Genomic DNA, 26547 nt, shown 5'->3' on the forward strand with positions numbered 1-26547 from the left:
TCTTCAGCCCAAAAGGCATAATCTTATAGCAGTAGGTTTCTCTTGGGGTGAGGAATGTAGTTTTTTCTTGGTCCTTAAGATGCATGGCGATCTGATGGTAGCCTCTGTAAGCATCGAGGAAGCTCATACGCTGATGGCGTGCCGTCACATCTACAAGTTGGTCAATTCTGGATAGGGGAAAACAATCCTTGGGGCAGGCTTTGTTCAGGTCCGTGAAATCGACGCACACTTGCCAAGTCCCATTTTTCTTCTTCACAACCACTGTATTAGAGAGCCATGTAGGGTAGGTCACTTTCCTGATTGCCCCGGCTTCAAGAAGCCTGTCAACCTCCTCAATAACGGTGGCAGTGTGCTTTGCGGCTGACCGCCGGCTTTTCTGAATAATCGGCTTGTATTTACAGTCAACATTCAAATAGTGCTGTGAAACAGACGGATCTATACCCGGCATCTCGTATGGAGTCCATGCAAAAATATCAAGGTTGCTCAGTAGGAAAGAGATTAGCTGCTGTCTGTTAGCTTGACTCAGGGAGGCGCCAACCATGAAGAACTTCTCTGGGGTTCCGTCAATTTCAACCCTGTCTAGGCCTTCCGTGGCCTTTTCACTTGGGAGCTGCCCAACATCGTCAAGGCTCTCCCGATCCGGCAACTCAATGGAATTTATCCTTTGTCGTCTTTCCAACGAGGTGATAGCGTGCTTGTGTTGATTTCTAGGAGCTGCGGATTTGCTCAATGCCACATTCCGTCAGGAAGCGTAGCAGCTGATGATACGTACTCGGCATGGCCTCCATGGTGTGCAACCAAGTTCGCCCCATAATGAGATTGTACGGCGAAGGCAGCTTGACGACCAAGAATTCTACATCCACTGTTTGGGAGCCCGCTCGGATAGGTAGTGTGATTTTTCCCAACGGGTACTCTGGATTGGCGTTGAAGTCGAATAATGGATAAGGGACTGGGGAGAGATCTGATTCGGAGAAGCCGAGTTTGGTGAATGTCTTGTAGTACATGACCTCCGATGTGCTCCCCGGATCAATGAGTACGCGCTCAACTATGAATCAGTTTACACGTAACTCAATTACAAAGGGATCAATGTGAGGCAGTGTCACTTTGGCCAAATCTGAATCATCAAAAGTAATGCCTGCGGTTTCATGGGGTCGATTAGCCGGAGTGAGTTGATTTTGAGGGTCAGAGTTCGACTGAATCGTATGCACCGCCGATGACATTGGTAGGCTGTAAATCATATGGATCACGCCGAGCGTAGGTGAATCCTGTCTTAAGGCTATTGCTTTGGTTGGGTTGCCTTTTCGGACATACTGTTGTAGGCGGCCATCTTGTACGAATTCCTCCAAGTGGTCCTTCAGTGCATAACAACTCTCAGTATCATGGCCATGGTCCTTGTGATACCCACACCGTCTATCCCCTCTTCTCGTGTCGGGAGGTCCCACCATTTTCGACGGCCACTTGAAGAACGGAAGATGTTGGGTTTTGGACATAACCACACTGATCGGCTCCGTCAACTCCGTATATTTCTTGTCAGCACGCCTCGTGCGCTTGCAGTCAACTTGCAGTTGTTCACTTTCTCGGTGGGAGCAGTGGTCGCTTGAACGGCGAGAATCTCGCCGCTTATCTCGTTTCACCCGATGTGGTTCAGTCACATTGCCGGCTTTAACCCTCAAGGCATCATCTTCCACTTTACAGTATTCTTCAACTTTCTTCATCAACGACCAAACTGTTTTCGGGGGCCGTCTGGTCAAAGAGCTGCGGAGGGCACTGTCAGGATGCAACCCCATCTTGAAGGCGGTGATGGCCATGGAGTCATTGCAAGCATCGTCTACCAGATTGAAACATTCCCAATACCGCGTCGAGTAGGCACGAAGGGTTTCCCCCGGTTGAATCTATATTGCCCAAAGGGAATTGGCTTGCTTTGGCTAGACCTCATTAGTGATAAACCTTGCCCTGAAGGATTTTTGAAGTTAGAGGAAGCTTTTAATCAAAGTCGGCTCTAGTTTGTAATACCACCTGACAGCTAGTGGTCCCAAACTGCTCGAGAAATATTCTGCACATCAAAGCCTCGTCATCTGCATGCAGTGTCATGGCTTGCTAGTAATGGCGGATGTGACGGTGGGGTCTGATTTACCGTCGTACAAGGTGAATGACGGTGCTTTGAATTTTTGGGTAGCACTGCCTTTGCAATCCGTCGCACAAAAGGATCGTGTTGATCTTCATCCGAACTGTTTCTTCTTCATTTATGCCTTATACGGGGACTCTTTTTAGAAGAACTGGAAGTTTCAGATCGTCCCTTCTTCTTGGGCTCCGGGGATAATGAGTCGGAGTCGTTATCAGTGTCTTGTTGTCGGGCTCGAGATCGTCGACCACCTGCCCTCACAGGTCGTTCCGGATCTTGGCGTACAGCTTGTTTGGACTTTGCCACTTCCAAGGCCAAATCCCGACGGAGACGTTCGTTCTCTGCAATCATGTTCTCCAACCTCTGTTCGTTTTGCTTTGCTTGTTCCATGATCGCCTGCATTACCTCATGCTCTAGAGTCGAGGGTGAGGCGAAGTTCAAAGCACGTCTTACAGGGATAGTCTTCGGTCCAAGCATGTTTGTTGGAGTGAGGTCGTCTCTCTGCGTGGTTTCATCAGTGACTATCGGAGGGTCTTCCGTTACACCCGCCATGGATGTGTTTGAGTATTCCCACAGACGGCGCCAATTGTAAAGGAGTGGTTTGGAAATACTCTTTTGATCTGGGGGGACGCTAGTGATCCTCTGCTAGTCACCTGAAAAGGAATAAACACTCCGGTTAGGGGTGCTAGAATTAGCACTCTGACGGGCAAGTTAGTCTCTGCACTCAAGATTACTTGTATTCTAAGTTATGCACAATAGTTCTCACATACCTTTCTAGAACTGAAGATCTTGTATTTATAGTATTCTCTTTGGGCCTTGGGGTCTGGCCCAACCCTAATCCTTTACATGTACTTCTACTCGGCCCTTGTTTCACTGGAAGGAATGCCGGCTACTTTATTCGGCCCTTCAACTGAATATGGTCGATGTCGAATAGAGGTTATGTTCTAGACCGGACTGGTTTACTCCGGTTGATCCAATTTTATTCGGCTCCCACAGACGTCATCGCTTACACGCCTACTAATGAGTCTATATGCTTGTCAAGTGCTCGAAGTCCTCAGCGGAATGCCACAGCCTTGGGCCTTTCAAACCTTGCACCTCTTTTCAAGCCTGCAACCTCTGGTGGCCTGTCGGCCACGTCTTTGGGCTGCCGGCCATCACTCTTGGTTGCCGGCCACCAGTGATGGCCGGCCGGCCACCAATGTCTTTTACAGATATTTTGTGACAGTTGTGCTAGTTGTATGCACAGATGCTTGCATCTGCTCCCACGTGTATGATTGGATGTTTATGAGAGAAATTCATGTTTTCTACATATAGAGGGCCTTCCTCTCATATTTGGAGATTAGAAAAATTTTGGAGCAAAATTTTTCCTCTCTCTCTACAATTTTCTATCTCTCTCTTACAAATTTCTCAACCTTTGCCTATACACTCTAAACCAAACCTTCTCATCTTTGAGCTGAGGTACTTTTGAGCTTGGTTTGAGCTCTAGAAGGGTGTGCTTGTGTCACGACCCAAACCCGCCCCTAAAAGTTTAGTCCATGACCAGCCTGTACTTAGGCCTCAAAATAAAACTTCAAAATAATATTTATTCAAATACGGGGCCATAAGCGGAAGTAGATACCAAAAATAATAACAGAACGTCCATTGAACAGTGCTTAAATGCCAGGATCTTAAACATTACATCATATATACAAATGTCACATACGCAGTTCATATATATACAGTCCAAGTCATATAGGTATAGCAAAAGTTCATAACCCAAAATTTACATATGAACCTAATGCGCAACAAAAGCCATCCTAGCCTGAACAAAACTAAGCTTGGTAAATTATACTATGTCTCTACATGGAGACACTTCTTGGGTGGCTTGACAGAAAGGCGGACCTTGATACAACTCTAGTGTTGATCCTCGATGGCTCACCTACATATATATAAAATAAAATGGTGAGCTAACGCCGAGTGAGTAATATTAAAGTAAAGAGGTTAATGAATGATGTCCTTAACATTAAGAAAACATATTTCAAAATTCTGAAATGTATTTTAAATCATGTTAAAACAAATATTTATCGTATCAAAATCTATGCTTTTTCAATGGATTACATATCAGAACCCATCACAAAACATTTTGCGTGGTACGTGATACATCCACTTATACAAAGGGTTAGAATCTCATTTCAAAATAGGACATCCATTCATGAATATCAAATAACATTTCGTAAACATGAGTCATATAACGATGTAATAACATTCATATTTATATCATATTTTCTAAATGACTTCGGGTCCACGTATAACAAAACGGCCTCGGGCCCAATCATATATCAAACGACCTTAGGTTGAAATGTATCATATTGTATCATTGTATCTTGTCGTGGAGTAGATGGAACATTGACATGTCTCCACCTCTCCTTGGGCCCAATTCATGTATGTATGGACCCAAGAGGTGTCTCATACGGATTCTAGAGGTGGCTCTCACTGTAGCACTTAGTTCTGTACAGCACTTTGTTCCATACCAAAGTCAATAGATCTTAAAGACTGAACAATTCATATCATGCCATAGCATAAGGAGAACGGATAAACGGAACGACCTTGGGCCCACTATATCATATTACAAACAATTTACATTTCTTGTTCATAACTCATTTCACATTTCTTGGAAACTTGTGCATTTTGAAAAAATATGATATTTAGAGAATCATATTGTACATAAATCATAAATCAAAATAGATAATGAAAAAAAATATCTTTACTATACTATTACTCACAGTGATGGGCTTCTGATAACAGTTGGACAATGTCCTCGTCTTGACCTACAACCACAATTACATAACACAACATATGAATATAACTGATCCCTTTCTTTGCTCTTTAATCAATTAGTTATGTTGGTTCTAAACTCATTAGTCCTCAATAGGTCATAATCTATGTCTAGGAAAATAGGAGGAAACGAAAGGAAACTGGGTTCGAAGAAGAAATAGCATGAAATCGGTAGACAAAAAGTGAACAACCTTCACTAATTTGAGCATATCTATTTTTATAATTAGCATTTGGATGTGAGACCACCACCATTTAAAACTAGACTTTCGGGGCTTGAATTTAGGCTCACGAATCACTTAAAACAAAGTACAGATGAGAGAGATATGCTTATTTGAAGTTGAGCTGAAACAAGGTATTCCGCACGTGCGGGACCAAAACCGCACGTGTAGGAAAATCAGGGCACGTGCGGGGGCACGTGCTTTTATTTCAAAATAAAAAATGTTGCTGGAAGAAGGCCTCTTCAAGTACGGGAAGCCCTACTGCATGTGCGGCTCTGGGCAAAAACTGTTGTCCGAAAATCTCTGTTGGTTCTATCACTTGTTTTTCCATTTTCTAAGCTAGGTTTCAACTCTAATCACTCAAAAACATGTAAAACTACCCCACAACATGATAAACTAACATCACTCAAGTGTAATTTCATCTTAGATACATCAATCTTGCTTAAAGTTAGAAATCAAAGTCTCATCTTTTCCATATATTCAAGATTTCATAATATATGTCCAAAATCATGTAAGTACATCTTACACATGGTTGATTCTCACACCAAATCTTGTTATTCCATGAATCATTCTTAAGATTGAACTCGACTCTGACAAATTCAAGGAAATCAAGGTTCAATTTCTTGAATTCAACCCATTTCATTCATAACCCAAAACCCTAGCTCATTTACTTATTAAATCTCCAATTTAATCCTTGATTTCATGTGGTAGATGAGTTGTCTACAAAGATAATAATTAAAGCCACATACCTTAACTCAAATCCTTACTTTTCCCCTTGAACCTCTCCAATTTTCCCGAGCTTTCATGGTTAATCTTCTTCCTTTCTCTTCTTTTTCTCCTTTCTTTCTTTTTCCTCCGTTTCTCTCTTAAGCCTCCAGAACTCTCTCTTTCTTTCTTTCAAAATATCTTTATCTCACTACAAGAAATCGCACTTTTGCCAACTAAACATTTGGTCGGTAAAAGTCTATTTTTAGTCAGCAAAAGTTATCCGCGACCAATTTTTTTGGTCGCCACTTTGGTCACCAATTGAGGGTTGGCAAAAGTAATTAGCGACCCAAACTTTTTTTAGTCAGGAAAAAGCTAGATTTATCGACTAAATTTTTGGTCGCTAAATATATCATTATTGCGACTAAGCCATTTAGTCGCTAAAACACTTTAGTCTAAAAAGTGACATATTCCAAACCAAACATGTTAGTCGCCAATTGTCACATTCCACGACCAAACATGTTAGTTGCCAAAAGTCACAATCCACAACCAATAGATTAGTCGCTAAAAGTCGCATTCCACGACCAAACATGTTAGTCACCAAAAGTAATATTTGCGCGACTAAAAGTTTAGTCGGCAATAGACCTATTCGCGACCTAACTCTTTGGTTGCCAAAATTAACAATTTTACTGACTAATTATTTAGTCGCCAAATGTACCCTTTTGCCTACCAACATTTTGGCCAACAAAACCACAATTTGGTCGCCAACATCTAATAAAATAAACCTGTAATTGAAGACAAATATTCCATCCAATCCATTCAATATAATCTGTAATTAAAAAAAAATCATTCATACCAACAAAGTATCTGAATCATGAGCATTCAATGAAATACAAAAATCATCTAGTCCTGAACCTGTTTAATAAAAGTCGGCAACTATTATAAGTTTCCATCCACAAGTAATTCCAAAGTACATATTTCTTCAATTAAAATTCCGATTCACATCTATCTAGCATAAAATTTTAAAACATAACAAGTACTTGTTATTATGTTTTAAATTTTTATCCATTCCCATCTATCCGAAAATATAATTACTAGTCTACCCAAATATTTTTCATACACATCTATCCAAAACTATATAATCCTTGAAAAAATGTAACAAGTGCCAACTAATCCTGTACAATTCAGCTTGTTGCCCGAGTTCATCCATCTGTACAGAAGAAAAAGATAAAAAAAAATGTCAGGTAATGTTTCTATGAAAATATTTGCACGTCAAATGATTGTAAAATTGGACAACAAAATAAAAAGTTCCATGGAAAGTAAAGGTAACATAAACAAGAAAGTAAAGGTAGAGATTTCATTTAATTTGGTGTTACACCAGAACAGGGCAAAAAATGTCCAAGCAAACTTTAGTTAATAAATAAATTAATAATCATGGTCACCCTGTCCTGTTTTAGGAAGTGACCATAATCAGGGTTTGTAATCTATTACTCTAGTATCACCTACAAGAATTTGGTTGTTGCGGGGGAGGGGTGACACTAACATGGCATATGAGAGGGATTTGTGCAATTGGGGGTTTGAATCTTATATCTATCAAAAAATTTAACAAATATTTTTTCAAACATATGAACAAAACAGGCATCTATTAAAAAAATGTTCTTTTAAAGTAAATAAAGGATCATAGCAATTTTGAATTTAGACCAGCAGAACATGTAATAGATCAGCAAGAAGGTATTTGACAGTGGACCATCAATTATCCCAAAGTATAAGTACAAACCAAAAAATAGCTTCAAGCCTTATTCTATGCGAACACTGATTTTAGAACCCATGTGCTGAGGTTGTTACTAGCATTCCTACTAGTAATTTAGGTTTAAGGACATACCTCCACTACAGAAGTTCATTTTGCCTCCAAAGTTAAACAATAAACAACAACATTCCATTTTCTGGAATAGCTATCAGGGACACAAAGCCGGCTATAATACTACTGCATCTGATGGAGAGGAGCTAAGAAAACATGAATGCCATTAGTTTGACAATTCAAAAAACAAAAAAACAAGCATATAATTACTTGAAACATAAATAATAAGTTAAAAAAAATTAATGCTGCTGCCGCTGCTCACATTAAGGACACAATATATTAATATATGAGAGGAGACTTTTAATGCAGCATTCCATGGGATGAGTGCAACTTCCTTCGCAAATATATATATATATATATATATATATATATATATATATATGTGCTGCAATGCTGCTCAATGTGTATTGTTATATAGAGAGAGAGAGAGACGAATCATTTTGAACCATCAAAGAGGCGATCCGAGTTAAAATGAATGGAAAAACAGAGAGAGAGAAGAAGATTGAAGAGCAAAGACATACCCATAAAAAGCAATCAGTGATTCACTGAAGATTTTAAGAAGATTGGGACTGATATCACTACAACAAATTTGGGATTTAAAGACGAAACAAATTTGTCCCAAAATGTATATATTTCGTCACTCAAACTAATTACGACGAAAATTTTTCGTCACCCGTTTTGTCGCCAAAGCGTCGTCGCTAAAGGGTCTTAGAGACGAAAAAACAAATTCGTCATTTAAAATGATAAATTTGTGACGAATTTTTTTGTCTCCAATACACTCTGTTGGAAACATACTTGTAAGTAATTAGCGACAAAATATTTTGTCATTAAAGAAAGAAATGAGAGACGAAAGTATTTTGCCATAAATATAAGAAATAGAGACGAAATAATTGTCATGTTTAATATAAACGAAGACGGAAATTTTTTGCCAAAGAAGCTACCAATAGAGACAAAAACAAATTCATCATTAAAAATGATAAATTTGTGACGAATTTTTTTGTCTCCAATACACTCTGTTGGGAACATACTTGTAAGTAATTAGCGACAAAATATTTTGTCATTAAAGAAAGAAATGAGAGACGAAAGTATTTTGCCATAAATATAAGAAATAGAGACGAAATAATTTTGTTACATTGAATATAAACGAAGAAGAAAAATTTTTGTCAAAGAAACTACCAATAGAGACAAAAACAAATTCATCATTAAAAATTATGAAATAATGTCAAAATAAAATCGTCACACATTGAGGGTAATAGTGACAAAATGTGAAAATATTTTTCGTCGTGACAAATTCATTTAGCGATGAAATAAAGAATTCATGACAAAATTAATCTTCCACCTAAGCCAAATAAGAGACGAAAAAACCTTCTTTAGGGATGGAAAATTTTGTCACTAATTCCATAATATTTTTTTTCACATTATATACCTATTTTATCAAAATCTGAATTTTAGTTCAACAAATATAACCCTGTTCATGTTGAAACCTGTTGAATATAACAATTCCATTCACAACTTAACCAAACCTGTCATCAACACATTTACGAATTAACAAAATGAAAATATTCATTCATCATAACAAATAATTTCATCATAATACAATAAAATAGTTCAATATCTACAAAATATCCAAAACTTATAACTTGTACAATTCTACCAAACATCCAACAATAACTAGTGCAACTCCACAAAGTATGTGTATCCTTATCAAACAAAATGAACATTCAAGCAAATTACATCATTGTTGCACGTCAAAAATGCCACCCCAATCCAATCTGCAAAAAAATAAATTAAAAGCTTTAGTAATTAATTAATTATACAAAAGATTAAAAACATTAGTAACTCATCAATTTACAATTAGATCAATTATATAATTTATCCCTCTAACAGACTTTTTTTCGAGATTATGAGAACAAAAAATTAATTTAAGGCTAATTCACAAATGGTGCATCCCATTAATGTGCCGTAAGTTCATACAACTTATATTGGTCCCTCCTAAGGTGTTTCTGTTGGATCCTATACAAATCTGTGGTTGTGTGATAATTTAGCCTTTCAACGGCCTTTTTTGAAGCTTTAAGTATAGAGAAAAAGAAATATTTTTTAGACTAATTCACAATTTATACACCCCGTGCACCTGTACAAATTGGATGTCCTATGCATGTTTCCATTACTTTCTAATTTTTCAAACATATATTCTTTTATAAAATTTGTTATATTAAAGTTAATATACTTTACCAAGAAGTATGTCCACTTGTGGATGAGTTCCCTTCACTTCCAAAGTGTCCAATGAATCCTTTAGTCCTCAAAAAGTTGACAACATCAGCCATTATCTCCCCTTGCTCCTTCCTACCCTTTGGTCCCCAAAACTAGTTTATCTATAATGAAATCCGGCTCTAACTCCCAAACCGGGAACTCGATTCGTGTCCCGTCTTCTCCCACAAGTCTCTCATGCCTAGGCGGTCGTGTGTGCCAAATTTCGTGCTAATCCGACACCGTTTGGTGATTTTAGGGCGTCAACACCTCGAATTTTAAGTTTCTTAAAGAATTAATTTACCTAGAGTGAAATCTGGCTCTAACTCCCAAACCGGGAACCCGATTCGAGTCCCGTCTTCTCCTACAAGTCTCTCATGCCTAGGCAGTCGTGTGTGCCAGGTTTCGTGCTAATCCGACGCCGTTTGGTGATTTTGGGACGTCAACACCTCGAATTCTACGTTTCTTAAGAAACTAGTTTGCCTAGCGTGAAATCCAGCTCTAACTCCCAAACTAGGAACCCGATTCGAGTCCCGACTTCTCCCACAAGTCTCTTGTGCCTAGGCGGTCATGTGTGCCAAGTTTCGTACTACTCCGACGTCGTTTGGTGATTTTGGGGCGTCAACACCTTGAATTCTAAGTTTTTAAAGGAACTAGTTTGCCTAGCGTGAAATCCGACTCTAACTCCCAAACCGGGAACCCGATTCCAGTCCCATCTTCTCCCACTAGTCTCTCGTGCCTAGACAGTCGTGTGTGCCAAGTTTCGTGCAACTTTGATGCCGTTTGGTGATTTTTGGGCGTTAACACCTCGAATTTTAAGTTTCTAGGGATGATTGATAACTCTCCCTCTCAATCCACACTTGTTAAGCCATATTTTTGCCTGTGTAGTAAGCTTCATTTGAGGAAGAAACATGTAGGGCCATTTCAAAACCTTATCCAACAACAAAGTATTTTTCGGTTTTCTATACAACTTCTAAAACAGCTTTTCCAAATATTAGAAGTGAAAACTGTTACTGTTATTGCATGCATTATCAATTTAGCATAATGTGAATCAAAAGCACTGAAGTGAACATATGCATTAACTGATAGATAAATAAATATATGCATAAATGCATTCTTGTGGAAGAAAATAGAAAGCAATCGAACATTTTTTGTTGCAGCTTGTTCAATCAATGCACAGCCCAGATCAAGGTTATCATTAGTAACAAGTTGCACAGCTTGTTCAAGTTCACTTGCAATATTTAAACCCTGAAGCGAATTCCTAAGCTGACTTGATATTGAGCCACATAAGGGTTCCTATCAGTAATCACACAATCATTGTCGAACACCAGGTAACAAAGGCAAACAAACATAAGATTCTAATCAGATAGGAATGCTATATTTTCAGATAACAAAACAGGACAATAGAACAGCAAAAGAGATCTCCAGTTTGAGATGAAACCTTGCATGTTACATGAGCTAAACTTCCAGCCAAACTGGCAACCATCAAGTGTGCTGCATTACATGTGTGTCTCATCTAACTCCATGGCATAATCCTACAATTGCATTGTTATTCTCTAGTAAGAAAGCAACTAATAACAAATTACCATATGCATGAAATAATAATAATAATAATAATAATAATAATAATAATAATATCAAATAGATGATAGGTGATAAGTGTCTTGTGCAACACTAGTTTTTTCACAGAATTTACCAACATGCCTTAGTAAGATAAACAGATGCGAATGAAACTCTAATAAAATATCCGAAGACCATTCCCATAATAGTCGTCATTACAAGTCTAGCACTGCCACTTGATTTCTTAGAGACTCCACTGCAAACAGAATGAGAAAACTAATCACAATGGTTTCACAGGTTATGCACTAGCACTACTACAAAAACAAAAAAAGATCACATTTTTTTGTGTGTGATCTATGTTATTTAATCACACTTTTTAAGTTTTGTCGAAGTGTGATATTTGGGAGTGTGATTAAAAAGGGTCATTTTTAATCACATTTTTTAAGTGTGATTAAAAACTAAAAAAACCTGTGACATTAATAACATTTAGATCACATAGGATCGCCCAGTGTCACGACAACTGAATCATATGCTCCCATAAAGTCAAAATATGCTAATTAATGAATAAGTTTTGTCATTAATAACATCAAGGATTACAATTTGGAAACTTACGCATGTATCAGATTCATGTTTGAGTGGAAAAGTTTAGATGGAATGCTGCCAAATAGCTGATTCATTCCCAGATGACTGCGAATAATTGGCAGAAATTTTCTTAAATTTAAATAAAAATAATACTAAAACATGTTATCTTTAAAAAAATTTGAAAAAAATAAAATAAAATTTAAGTTTGATATTTCAAAGAGGTGAGACATACAAGTGCCTTGCTTTAACTTGCATATCCAGACCAGTTGTGCTCCCACTAGAGACTGTAATTGTTCCATTAAGTTGGTTGTCGGTTAAATCTAGCCATGAAAGATTAGACAAATTACCAATGGAAGGCGGGATCGGTCCACTGAAGTTGTTCACATCCAGAGCTCTGCAGACAATGCCAATAAAAGTTTAATATATTTACTGTACCATAATTAAAAAGACCAAAGACATGAGACTAGACATATACACCGGACTTGAAATTCTTACAAGAAGACCAGCTGCTGCAGAGATCCTATTGAGTTTGGAATTGGACCAAAGAAACTGCATGCAATGAGGATTCTGTATGCAACAAAGAGCAAGTGATTCAATGTAAGGAGTGATTCAATGTAAGAATCTTTTTAATCACATTTTCATTAAAAGTGTCATGTTTTAATTTCCTTAAGTATGATCTTTAAGCATTTTTGTAGTAGTGCTGTCAAAATAAAGATTCTTATCAAATTGAAGCCACAATATGAGACTTGCAAAATGGCATTCTTAACATTTAAAGACCAAACATTCACAGCCTGCAAAAATGGTTTACTCGAGATGATTCATCATAAATGCTTTTCCAATTTCTTAAAAAAGAATGCCATCGTAGAAGACAAAAATTGCTAATAAGGCATTTAGTTGAACCAGACGAAAAATTAACAACAAAAACTACAAAAATCTAACCAAGGAAACACTTAGTTTAACAATGTTTGCATTGGGTTTGGGGATATGCACAACAGCTACTGCTATGCTCAAAACTGTGACATTTTGAGTGCTTGAATAAAAGCTATCTTCGTCCAAACACCGTCTTTTCCGTTGTGGAAACTTTACATTCTGTTGTGGAAACTTTAAATATAGCGATCCCGGGTTTACCCTTGTTGTACAGTGATCCGGACATGTGTCCGTGGATGTTGGTAGTTGTTTATTATCTTGTTTGCATCCTTTTTGCTTCTTATTAAGTTATAGGATGTGTTGGGCAGGTTTGTTTCAGGTTGGTTGTGTTTGGGAGCCTAGTGTTGCTGCCCAGATTTTTAGCCCTTCGCTCGAGCGAGGAGTTGGTCGCTCGAGCGAGAGTGAGGTTCGTGTCTGGTGGGTCGAGCCAGGGTGGCTTCGCTCGAGCGAGTGTTGCGTCTGGTTCTGGACCTGAGAGTTGCCTTTCTTGGCTCGAGCGAGCTTTTCTTGGCTCGAGCGGTCTGGGTTTTTCTTCGCTCGATCGAGAACTTCTTGGCTCGAGCGAGAGTTTCTGTGTCTGGTCGCTCGAGCGACAAAGGCTTCGCTCGAGCGAGCGTGTTTTATATCAGCGGACAGTAGCGATTTTGAACTTCAGTTTTTCACTTCTTTTTTTGATCAAACCCTAAATCCGAGACCCTCTCTCTCTAAACTTACACCCTCTCTAAGATTTGATCTCCCTAGAGTGTGAATCTAGCCTAGGGCTTTTGTTAAAAAGATAGAGGGCGTTGAGAGCTTTAATTTAATCTGAAAAAGTTTGGATTTGGAGCAAGTTGATCTTCGAGTCTTCATCTCCTTTTTGGCTCAAACTTCGAGGTAGGGATATCCTACTCCTCTCTATGGATTTTGTCTTTAAATTTTGGTATTTTGAGATATTGGGCTTGGCTTGGTAATTTTGTGAAAGTTTGGGGCTTGTGTAATTTTACAAAAGTTGGGGTTTTATTCATAATAAACCTAGATGCATGTTTGGAATAGAGAAATGGAATAAATGTTAAATCATTGATGAAAATGGGACCTAAGGGTTGAAATGGTAATTATGGAAAATGGCCTAATTACATTGTTTGATTAATTGGGATAATTAATGGTGAGAAATGAGGAAATGAAATGTTGATTGAATATCCATTTGTGCATTTATTTTCTGTTTAGAAATAACTGCTTGGGCTATCGGTGGAGGATAGTCGTGATTGTTGTAGACAATGCATGATGATTAGGCAAACTGAAACTAATCAATGAAATGTGTCATGGAACTTGACGGTTGATAGAATACATTAACTGTATGTATTGGGTGATTGTATATAGAACCGATGTGTTTATATACGTTATGTGTAGAGGAGGAGATGGGGGATGTACTCCGCGGTTTAGGGGAAGATAGGGGATGTACCTCTAAACCGGATAGTGTTGGGAGAAGATAGGGGATGAATTCCGTAGATACAACTCATATGCTTGTCTAAAGAAGTGAAGATAGAGCTTATATGCTTATCTTTGTGATGTGGGGATATAGCTTTTATACTTATCTGTGAATGTGGGATGTTGTTGTTATACATATCTGTTGAGAATGTGGATATAGCTTATATGCTTATCTGAATGTGGGATATAGTTTTTATACATATCTGTGGAAATGATGATAGAGCTAGCATGCTTATCTATTGAAAAAGAGAAAATGAAAGGTAACTTGGACTCATAAGTTGTATGACATAAATGTGTAATTTATGTGAATGTATCTGTGTTAGCCATCTATCAATTGCTAATCTTTTAGTCATTGTTCATGGTTGGTTTAGTGTATGTCTACTGGGCTGTGGCTCACCCTATATGGGAATATCATTTCAGGTGCAGGAAGCATGCCACCTCCAAGGACATAGGTTGGGAGGCTAGAGGCGGACATACTGTTGTCGTTTTACTTTTTGATGTATTACATGTAAATACAAGCCAAGGGCTTAATGTGTATGAGTTAGTACTCTTTTGTTGTAACCAAGTGTTAACTTGGAAAGCTGTAAGCCTGTAGGGCATTTACTTTTGTTGTTAACATGTAATACATTTTGTAATGGAACTCTAATGAATAAAAGAATGTGGTTAGTTTATATGTAAATGCATGTCTTATCTGATGGGTTTAATGTTGTCTTTTTGAGGGCGTTACATTAAATGAGTTTTGTCTCTTTTTTTATTTATTTTTAGTATCAGGTTGATGAAGATCTCGCCAAAGGTCCTCTACGCGAAACTCAAATGAGTGAGTTCCATTATTTTTCTGTATGAGTATTGAAGTTCTCAAATGAAATCAAAGGGAAGTAGAAAAGAGACCAAAAATATTTTAGCTAAATGTGGAATTTGGTCTCAAATCTTGCAGATTTCTTTCACTTGAATGTTTTATTTCACTAATTTTCTATTTCTTTTATGTATTTATATTTTTGCAAACATGAAAACATGGTTTGTTTTCAAGTTGCTTCCTGTTGACCCATCCTATGTTTCATAATGAATCTTGGAGGAGATTATTGTACTGCATACACAAAAAAATGAGAACTTCATTAAACTGACTAATTTGGTGTGTAGTCTTGGAATTATTAATTATAACATCAAAAAGGAAGTAGTTTCGTACTCTAAAGTAATATAGTGAGTCGCAAGGGGCTGAACTTGTTAAAGGTATTGGTTTCACATAGAAGAATAATTCTTTAGGCTTTAGCATTGAGAACATGATGTACTATAAAAAAAAAAATGTACATGAGATTCTATTATAAATTGTAGACATTGAGTACATATATTATTTACAATCCAATGTGGTTTATGTATGTGAATAATAGAAGCAAGAGATATTAATAATTATAGAAGAAATTAGATAATTAAAAGTAATGGTTCACTTTGGGGGCAAGAACACTAACATTGCAAATAAGAATATTATTGTGAGCAGGATCATGAATATAAGAAAAAACACATCATTCCTAAAGAAAAGGCTTTCCTTTTTTAATCTTGATGCTTCTTGGTTGATCATGATAAGATTCAACAATGTTTAAGTAGGGCCATCTGGCAGTGGGTTCTACAGTTTTACCCTTGAAATTGAAGCTATTCACATGCTTTGTTGTATTTTGTTGTATTTTCTTGCAACTCATCAGTCTAGTTATTTTTGTATGCCACAGTCCCTACATCACCTTAGTAACTTGCCTATGAGAGCATGGTTGCTAAAGTAAGTGCCAAAGCAACTGGCAAAGTGGGATTGATATGTGAGGTTTAAAAAATTGGAGGAGCAAAATTAGGAAGCGAGAAGCAACTAGGAAAAGCAACCCTCTGCTAAGGTGATAAAATAGGGGTATATATAGCTGATGATGGGTAAAAGTGCAAACCATTAAAACCAACTTTGTACACCCTACTTGACATAGAACACTCTTGTTGGCAATTTGACAAACACATTATCTACGAAAGTTTATAGATAATGGTTAACAACAGTTCAATCCTAATTGCTACATTCATTGAGAGACTTCCATTCTCAAAAAAATTTACCTCAAAGCTAATCAAAATTGTTGTTAAAAGCATTCAATCCAAACAAACCCATCAATAAAAAAATGCCCACAAATATTAATGTAAAATCATAAAAAAAACACAATTGATTAAATAAAACAAAAAAATCAGGCACACATGCAAAATGGGTCTAATAAAAGAAGAAAAACAAATTGATAAGAAGTAAAAGTTTTCAAATTGAAACATAGAGGGAAGAGGAAATACCTGGCAAGAACAATGGTGGCTAACAGTGGTGTGGTAGCAGGCCAGTGATTACCCTATTTTCAAAATCACAAAGTAGGGTCTAGGTTTTCGATTTGAATAAGTATATATGGACAGTTGAGTAGAGGTCTCTGTTCTATATACATAAATATAGAGACAAATATATATGGTTGCACATAGATGTTTTTAGCAGAATCAATAGAGAGAGCGAGAGAGAGAGAGGGAGGGAGAAATGCTTTTTTGCTCCAGTGGTTGCTGGTGTTCATGTGCGAAGTAGTAAAGCTAGAGTTGAAGGATCTGACCGTGGTGACACAACGCCGACAAGAAGAGTTGGGCTGACGTTGTCAGCGCTGAAGATGAACGGTCTAACAATGGTGGAGGCAATGGAAAGTTGAAAGAAATAAATTGAATCACATAACCCATTATCTGAGGGGAAGCTCAGAAATCAATCGAATCACACAACCCAATATTAGAAGTAGTGTGGGTAGAAATCAGATCAGATACAGAGAAACGTAATATATATAACCACACTTATTTAAAATGTGTAATTAAGATAACCACGCTTATTTAAAATATATATAACCACACTTGCAGGTGGAGGAGTCGGAATGAGAGCGAGATGAGTAGCGCGAAGATGGAGATGGAGATGGAGATGGAGATGTGGAGAGAGAGAGAGAGAGAGAGATTGAACGTGAAAATGAGAGAAAAGGGAAAAAGAAATCATAGGCGCCAAAGGGTTTGAGGAAATTTGGAAAAATTGGGGATTTTGACTATTTCTAAGAATATATATTGATCACACTATATTGATCACACTATGGGGTTTTATTATTTTTTTTGTTAATTTTTTTTTTATAGTTAATGCAATTTTTTTCTTTTGATTTTTCATTTTTTTTTAGTTACTAAGGTTGAAAATTTATTTGTTTCATTTTTACTTTAATGAAAAAAATTATTATTATTTTTTTATTTGGTAGAAGTAGGAGTAATATTTTAATGAAAAATATTTTCTATTAAAATAAAGTTAATTTTTTGTGGTCAATAAAAAATATTTTTATGCGGCGCTTTTTTTTTTGTTACTAAAAATCAAGAACTAATTTTTTGTGGTAGAGGAGAGGGAGCGGTAGTAGTTGTGAAGATGGTGGATAAGAGGTGATGGTGGTGGTGGTGGTGGTGGTGGCGGTGGTGGCGGCGATGACGAAGGAGATTAGTGGTGAAGTTGTGGTAGTGGTAGAGGAGATGAAGTGGCGGTGGTGGAGGAGAGGTAATGGTAGTAGTAGTGGCAGTAGTGGTGGTGGTAGTAGTGGAGTGGTGGTGATGGTGGTAATAATGTTAGTTGTAGAGGTGGAGTGGCAATAGTGGTAGTAGTGGTGGTAGTGGAATGACATTTGCAGTAGTGGTGAATGTGGTAGAGGAGATGGGTGATGAGAGAGAGGGATAAGTGTGAGACAAATAAAGAAGAGAGAGAGAGACAGAGAGACAGAGAGAGAGAGACAGAGTGATGAGTGAAAGAGAGAGAGAGAGACAAAGTGGTCGCCAAAAGTGCATTTTCTTGTAGTGAATTGATAAATTGAAATTTAATTATTTAAAATCAAAAAATTAGAAATTTTGGTTTGAGATATTGAAGCACCCACAAGACTTGTGGTTAGAAACCCCATTTTACTTGTATAATATATATATATATATATATATATATATATAGATTTAATAAGAATTTATATTCATTTTAGATATTTTTTTAATATACAAATTATTTTTAAATTTTTTTTTATAAAAATAATTTAATAATCCCATCAATAACCATAATGTATGGGAGAAGCTGAAAATGGTGTAGGAGTAGGTATGAGAGAAGTCGAAAAAGCTTGTGGGTTGAGAGAAGTCAATAAATTTTAAAAATTAAGATTGGGATATTGAAACTCCCACAAGGCATGTGAGTTAGAAACCCTTTTTTCCTTATATAATACACAAGCATATCACCCGTGCTACGAACGGATTGCGTTTACAATTATCTATATACGTGAATTGTGATTTTTAATTTTTTTTTAAATGTCTTTTTTTATTTTCCTTTTTTATATTATATTAAAGTTTAATATTTTGATAATAATCATATGTGTTGAACTTTTCAAGGAATTAAATGTCTTTTTTTTTATTATATTATATTAAACTTTAATATTTTGATAACAATTATATGTATTGGACTTTTCAAGAAATTTTTTTTTATGCTTGTTCTTAATGCATTAAAGTGTTATTATGAGGGATAATAATCATATGTGTTGAGACTTTTCAAAGAATTCATATGTGTTGGATTTCAAAGAATTTTTTTATGCTTGTTCTTAATGCATTAAAGTGTTATTATGATAGTAAGACTTGGGAGTTGGGAGAAATTAATAAATGTTAAGATTTTTTTTTTTAAATCAAAAAATCAGGATATTTAGTTTGGGAGATTGGAGCTCTCACAAGACTTGAGGTTAAAAACCTCCTTTTGCTTAATATATAGTATAGTATAGATAGATAGATAGATAGATTTAATAAGAATATATGTTTGTTTTAGATATTTTTTTAATATACAAATTATTTTTTTAAAGATTCTTTTATAAAAATAATTTAACAATCTCATCACTAGCCATAATGTATGGGAGAAGTTGAAAAGGGTGTAGGAGTAGATATGAGAGAAGTCAAAAAATGGGTTGAGAGAAGTCAATAAATGCTAAGCTTTTTTTTTTTTAAATAAAAATTTAGAAAATTAAGATTGGGATATTGGAACTCCCACAAAGCCTGTAAGTTAAAAACCCCCATTTTCCTTATATAATATGTAGATATAGATATAGATAGATAGATAGATAGATAGATAGATAGATAGATAGATAGATAGATAGATAGATAGATAGATACAGATATAGATATAGATATAGATATAGATATGGCACATACCATTTATATGACACAAGGACCAAAGTATCGGGACAACTGCTGCAATTTTCCCTCATCTAAATTAAAGGGATTTAAAAAGTTAAAAAAAAAAGAAAGAAAAAAAATTATAATATTAAAAAAATGTTCACTAAAAAAATATTGATTAAAAATTACAAATTAATTATTGAAAACTCCATACTAAACAAGGTAATGTTTTCTATTAATTTTGAAAATTAAAAAATTATTATTAATTTTTCTTTTGTTTTTTTTTTCTCACAAAAAAATAGCTACATTAATTATCTTTTTTTTTTTTTTGTGGAGAGGGGTTTTGACCTGCGATTTTTCTAAAATGAGTGTTCTAGACGGAAATGGTAGAGTTGGTTCAGACAATAAGAAAAAGTGCTTATGCAAGAAGCGCCTTCACTATGAGAAAGAATAGTCGGTTTTGCATAGGGTGCCTTCTTGGATAATAGCTTCAATACTTGCATGCATAAAGGGCTTAAGTGTGAGACATATGAGAGGGGCTTTAGTGCGAAAATAGAAAAAATGGATTACAGAGTTTCTTCTTGTTTCACGACTTCAATACTTGTGAGAGTGGAGTAGGCTCAAGTGCGAGAGAGAAATGAGGGTTTGTAGGAAGTGTCTTCTTGGGTCACAACTTAAGTGTCCGTGCACATGAAAATGAGTGATAAGGGTCAGAGTGTGTCTCTTGGGGTCACGGTTTCAGTGCTCCGAAACACAAAACCATAGCATATTAATAAAGAGAAATAATTAGTGATAAAATATTTTTGTCTCCTTAAATACAAGAACAGAGAATTTATTTTTGGTGACGAAATATTTTTGTCTGCCACAACATAATCTTATGAGACGAAAAATATATTCGTCACGCAATCAATCAGAATTTATTAGTGACGAAATATTTTCATCTCCCACAACTTATTCTTCAAAGACAAAAATATATTTGTCACCCATTTAATAGAAAGATGAAACGACATCGTTTGCATGATAGAGTGTTTATTGGTGACGAAAATGTTCGTCTCCAATGAGATAAAATAATTCGCGCCAATGCAAATGAAATTGGTGCCTGAATTTTGCAGACGAAATTTTTTTTCGTCTCCTATACATTTGAGAAAAATTAAAAACGACAAAATTAATATTTTGTCATCTTTAGGTTAAATTTTAAGACAAAAAAAAATTCCGTCACCAAATTTTGTCACAATAGCCTAGATTTCTTATATTTTGTTTCCTTGTTTAATTATTATTATTATTATTTTCTTTTTGTGGAGAAGGGTTTACTGTGAGAAAAAATAGTAGCTTTGCACAAAATGTCTTCTTGGATAATAATGTTTGCATGCACAAACGGCTTAAATGTGAGAGAGAATAGAGGAGCTTTAGTGCGAAATAGAAGAGATGGTTTATAGAGATTGTTTTCTCGAGTCATAGCTTCAATACTTGTGAGAGAGGAGGCTCAAGTGCGAGAGAGAAATGAGGGTTTGTAGAGGGTGTCTTTTCGGGTCACGACTTTAGTATTTGTGTGTGTGTGAAAGTAAGTGATTAAGGTGAGAGTGTCTCTTAATTTCTGATGAAATTTTAATAAAGAGAAATAATTAGTGATAAAATATTTTCGTCTCAAACTCATATGTTCGTTGCCTAATCAACAAAATACAAAAACAACGTTGTGTGAGGATAGAGAATTTATTGGTGATGAAATATTTTCGTCTATTTCAACTTAACCTTATGAGACGAAAATATATTCGTCGCGCAATCAATCACATGGAGAATTTATTAGTGACGAAATATTTTCATCTCCCAAAACATATCCTTCCGAGACAAAAATATATTTGTCGCCTAATTAACAGAAAGATAAAACGAGCATGAAGAGTTTATTGGTGACAAAATATTTTCGTCTCCCATAACTTATCATTCCCAGACAAAAAATATATTTGTCACCAAATAAATAAGAAAATGAAACAACATCGTCTAATAAGTTTAGAATTTATTGGTGACGAATTCCTTTTGTCGCAAAAAACTTTAAATTTTGTGACAAAAATGTTCGTCTCCAATGAGCTAAAATAATTGGCGCCAACAAGAAAAAAAATTGGCGCCTCTTTTTTTCTGACGAATTTATTTTTTTGTCTCCTATAGTTTTGAGAAGAATTAAAAGAAACGACAAAAGTAATATTTGGTCATGTTTGGGTTACGTTCTAAAACGAAAATAAATTTTATCACCAAATTTTAAAAATTAATTATTGAAAACTCCATACTAAACAAGGTAATATTTTTTATTAATTTTGAAAATTACAATTTTTTTATTATTTGTTTCTCTTTATTTTTTCTCACAAAAAAAAAAGCTACATTAATTATCTTTTTTTTTTTTTTTTTTTTTGTGGAGAGAGGTTTTGACCTTCAATTTTTCTGAAATGGGTGTTCTAAACGGAAATGGTAGAATTGGTTCAAATAATGAGAAAAACTGCTTGCATGCAAGAGGGGCCGTCACTATAGCGATCCCGATTTTACCTTCATTGTTTAATTGTAATATATGACAACTTTTCAAAGATTATGCATGATTATACTAGATTCATCTCATTAGTAAGATACATGTACATCAATTAGATGGTGACTAATCATTGATACCTATTTATACAATGTATAGAAGACTAATGCTAATACATTGAATGTGATGGATTTATTATGAATGAATCTTAGAGATGCATTATGTTTCTATTATGAATATGTAAAATACATTAATCTATCTAATGAATTCATTAATATAGAAGATGCATTATGTATCATGAATGTATGAGATACATTAATCAATTTAATGAAGTTCATTGAATGAATAACTTGAGAGTTTCTCTCTTTAGACTACATCTTCTCTCTATAAATACATCTAGTTCTAGTGATCTTCTACCCTAGTTCCTTTGTATTGAGTGTGGAGCTTCCCTTGATCTTCATTTTAATCTGAAAGTTTGGCGATTTGGAGCACTTTGGTTTTTGGCCTTCATCTTCTCCATTTGAGATAGGGGATGTACTCCACGGTTTAGGGGAAGATAGGGGATGGACCTCTAAACCGGATTTTGTTTGGGAGGAGATAGGGGATGGACTCTATTAGCACCACTATATGTGTGCTTATTGATATTAGAAGTGTTTTTGTTTGATATTGATACAGCACTAAAATGTGTATCATTTGTGAAGTATAGAAGTGTTTTTGGTTACTCAACGGTTTAGGGGAAGATAGGGGATGGACCTCTAAACCGGATTTTGTTTGGGAGGAGATAGGGGATGGACTCCATTAGCACCACTATATGTGTGCTTATTGATATTGGAAGTGTTTTTACATGTTATTGATACAACACTAAAATGTGTATCATTTGTGAAGTATGGAAGTGTTTTTATCTGAGATTGATACAGTACTAAAATGTGTATCTATTATGAGGTATGAAATGTTTAAAATGAGTTATTATCTCGCTTATCGCTTGGCGTATCCTTAGCTTACTGTGCATATAGCCGGTAGAGCAGAGTTTTAATTGTTATCGTCAGTGTATCTAAGTATGTTATGGGTTGCGATGGTTACAGTTTTGAAAGGCCGAGCTGCCTCATTTGTGGATTATATACATGTTGATGATTTGTTATTTCCCTTTTATTTAAGATATGCATGTATTGATATGAATGTATTGGGAACAAACCAAAATGCCATTTTGAGATTTTGGAAAGTGTGAAGGAAAATGGGGTATTTGTGAACATGTTTTCAAAAAAGGTCATTTTGTTGTAAGTACGGAAAATGGGGAAAGAGTAATGGGCTTGGTGAAATTGTTTTTATCTAAAACTGTTATAGTCATGAAAGTTTGGAAAAATGGGTAATAAAAAGGAAAAAAAAAGGTGAACCGCTTATAGCGTCGAATGAAATGGCTGTTTTCGAAAAGTTCATACTTATGTATATTTTGTATAAACTGCTACATTACTATTCTAGTATGAGAATGAACATTCATGATCATAGCTATCTGTAAGTTGTTATTGTTGGAGATCATGTTGAGATCCCTACTGGACTATATGTTCATCCCACGTTGTTGAATCTTTTTCAGGTGATAGCCAGGATGTTCTACAAGGTTGGATCTTTTTATTTGTTGGCCACGGGGCCTCTTTTGTGTTGACGGAATGCCATTTTTGTAAAAAGGGTTATACCCTTCTTCTTGACTTTTAATGATGTAAGCCCAAGGGCAATTTATTTAGTGTACTCATGTTGTATTTACTTGCATACGAATGAGAGCAATGTTATTCACTTCTACAAGTTGAATGTACGAGTTTATTTCCGCATGTTATCTCTGAAATGGAATTAAGTAAATGAAATTGGTAATACTTTGAGTAATAAAAAGTGGGGCGTGACAGTCACTGTGAGAAAGAATAGTGGGTTTGCATAGGGTGCCTTCTTGGATAATAGCTTCAATGCTGGCATGCATGAAGGGCTTAAGTGTGAGACAGAAGAGAGGGGCTTTAGCGCGAAATAGAAGAAATGGTTTACAGAGTGTCTTCTTGAGTCATGACTTCAATACTTGTGAGAGAGGAGTAGACTCAAGTGCGAGAGAGAAATGAGGGTTTGTAGAAAGTGTCTTCTTGGGTCACGACTTCAAGGTCCATGTACATGAAAATGAGTGATAAGCGCCAGAGTGTATCTCTTGGGGTCACAATTTCAATGCTTCGAAACACAAAACCACGACATTTTAATAAAGAGAAATGATTAGTGATAAAATATTTTTGTATCCTTAAATACCAGAACAAAGAATTTATTATTGGTGACAAAATATTTTTGTATTCCACAACTTAACCTTATGAGACGAAAAATATATTCGTCACACAATCAATTAGAATTTATTAGTGACGAAATATTTTCGTCTCCCACAACTTATTCTTCCGAGACAAAAATATATTTGTCGCCTATTTAATAGAAAAATGAAATGACATTGTCTACATGATGGAATGTTTATTGGTGACGAGATATTTTCGTCTTCGATAACTTATCCTTCTCAGACAAAAATATATTTGTCGCCTAATAAATGAAAATATGCAACGACATCGTTTAATAGGTATGAAATTTATTGGCGACGAATTACGTCCATCACAAAAAAAATTATATTTTGTGACAAAAATGTTCGTCTCCAATGATCTAAAATAATTCGCGCCAATGCAAATGAAATTGGCGCCTCATTTTTGCAGACGAAATTTTGTTTTCGTCTCCTATACTTTTGAGAAAAATTAAAACAAACGACAAAATTAATATTTCGTCATCTTTGGGTTAAATTTTAAGACAAAAAAAAATTTCGTCACCAAATTTTGTCACAATAGCCTAGATTTCTTGTAGTGTATCCTATGACCCAATTCTATCCTGACATTGACTCCAAGGTTGATAAGGAGCCAAACTCAACAAGTAAAACCAGAGAAATAATATAAATATCGGCATAAATCACCAACAAATGTAGAAAAAATATATATATAAAAGGAAACAAACAACGAAACAATCATCATTACTCATGAGAAAATCATTAAGGCCAGTTAGACAACAATGTCATCTCCACTAATGCACTATCAGCAAATACCTGAATTAACCCAAACACATTTGAACATTTCCACACTTGGGTGGAGTTCAGCGTTTTTGCTTTTTGGCTTATTTAGTAAAAAAAAAAAAAAAAAAAAAAAAAGGTTTTTCAAGCCCAAGCCAAACGGGGATTCCTATTTTGTTGAGATCATGAAATGTGGCAGCATATTGGAAATCTTTAATTATTTGGGGTGTTCTCAAGCTCTGCAATAGAGTGATATATGATTTTTTATATACATTATGATCATCAAATAATTATTAAAATAATTAGTACAGCCACATGAAGAAGCAACCAATTATTGCATTGAACATGTAAATTAACTAGTAGAAATTAACTACGGTAGATAGCATGGATAACAGAGGCTATCTCAACAGTATCCTAAACAACATATGTAAGCGGAACACAAAGAGATGGAGGTTAGTTTACACTATGAGAAAGCAATCTGATTTCAAGGTGATGTATAAAATGGTGGATATCCTTGGAAAGGCAAAGAGCTAATACCAATGTCCATCCAAGAAAAATCAACCAAAACAATCACCAGATTTATTAGCATTTATCAATAAACTTATTTAACATATTTCGGTTTTAACTCCATATATGTACAGTGCATGTGGTGGATATTTTGAAGGGCAATCTTGACTCCAAAAGGCAAGCATGGAGTTAAGAAACTTAATGTAATAATAGAACATGCCAGAGAAACTTATGGACCTGTAAAGTAACTCAAACATGGACCTGTGGTAATAGGCATTGAGAAATTTAACATGATAATAGGCATTGAGAAATTTAACCAAACAATTGGTGGCCATGTCCTCAAACATGGACCTGTGGTAAAGTAACTCAAAGATGCAACATAAATAAAAATCTTAGGATAGTTTGACATGATAATAGGCATTGAGAAATTTAACCAAACAATTGGTGGCCATGTTCTCAAACATGGACCTGTGGTTAAGTAACTCAAAGATGCAACATAAATAAAAATCTTAGGATAGTTTGACATGATAATAGGCATTGAGAAATTTAACCAAACAATTGGTGGCCATGTCCTCAAACATGGACCTGTGGTAAAGTAACTCAAAGATGCAACATAAATAAAAATCTTTCACCTCAAAATCTGCACTATTCATGCATAATATATGATTCGAAATAAGCTCATAAACTAAAATCATATAATGCATCAGCTAAATCATAGAACTAATTATAATACTTGTGTACAACTGTTACTACATAAAGAAGAAAATTACCAATTGTATCACAGTC

The 26547-nt window shown here is 35.5% G+C and overlaps 1 protein-coding gene across 7 annotated transcripts; it reads right to left on the reverse strand.

The window, feature by feature from the left end:
• Positions 1 to 9262: 9262 nt before the first annotated feature.
• Positions 9263 to 17554, reverse strand: LOC114285583 (uncharacterized). 7 transcript variants are annotated; one of them, XM_082894386.1, is made up of 9 exons: positions 17098 to 17499; positions 16799 to 16851; positions 12582 to 12673; positions 12339 to 12500; positions 12137 to 12211; positions 11669 to 11780; positions 11406 to 11499; positions 11111 to 11260; positions 9263 to 9489 (listed from the first exon to the last, which is right to left on the reverse strand). In XM_082894386.1, the coding sequence occupies exons 3-7, from the start codon at positions 12659 to 12661 to the stop codon at positions 11464 to 11466; spliced, it is 465 nt and encodes a 154-aa protein (XP_082750512.1). In that variant the 5' UTR covers positions 12662 to 12673; positions 16799 to 16851; positions 17098 to 17499; the 3' UTR covers positions 9263 to 9489; positions 11111 to 11260; positions 11406 to 11463. The 7 variants fall into 7 exon arrangements, 6 of the variants coding, with proteins under 6 accessions (XP_082750512.1, XP_082750514.1, XP_082750515.1 ...); XM_082894388.1 differs by lacking the exon at positions 17098 to 17499 and having other exon boundaries at positions 12339 to 12390; positions 12454 to 12500; positions 16799 to 16937; XR_014344265.1 differs by lacking the exon at positions 17098 to 17499 and having other exon boundaries at positions 12454 to 12500; positions 16799 to 16937.
• Between the last annotated feature and the right edge of the window lie 8993 nt (positions 17555 to 26547).

Source organism: Camellia sinensis, chromosome 11 (genome assembly GCF_055761805.1).
Source record: "Camellia sinensis isolate YWXY chromosome 11, ASM5576180v1, whole genome shotgun sequence".
Taxonomy (NCBI): Eukaryota; Viridiplantae; Streptophyta; class Magnoliopsida; order Ericales; family Theaceae; genus Camellia; species Camellia sinensis.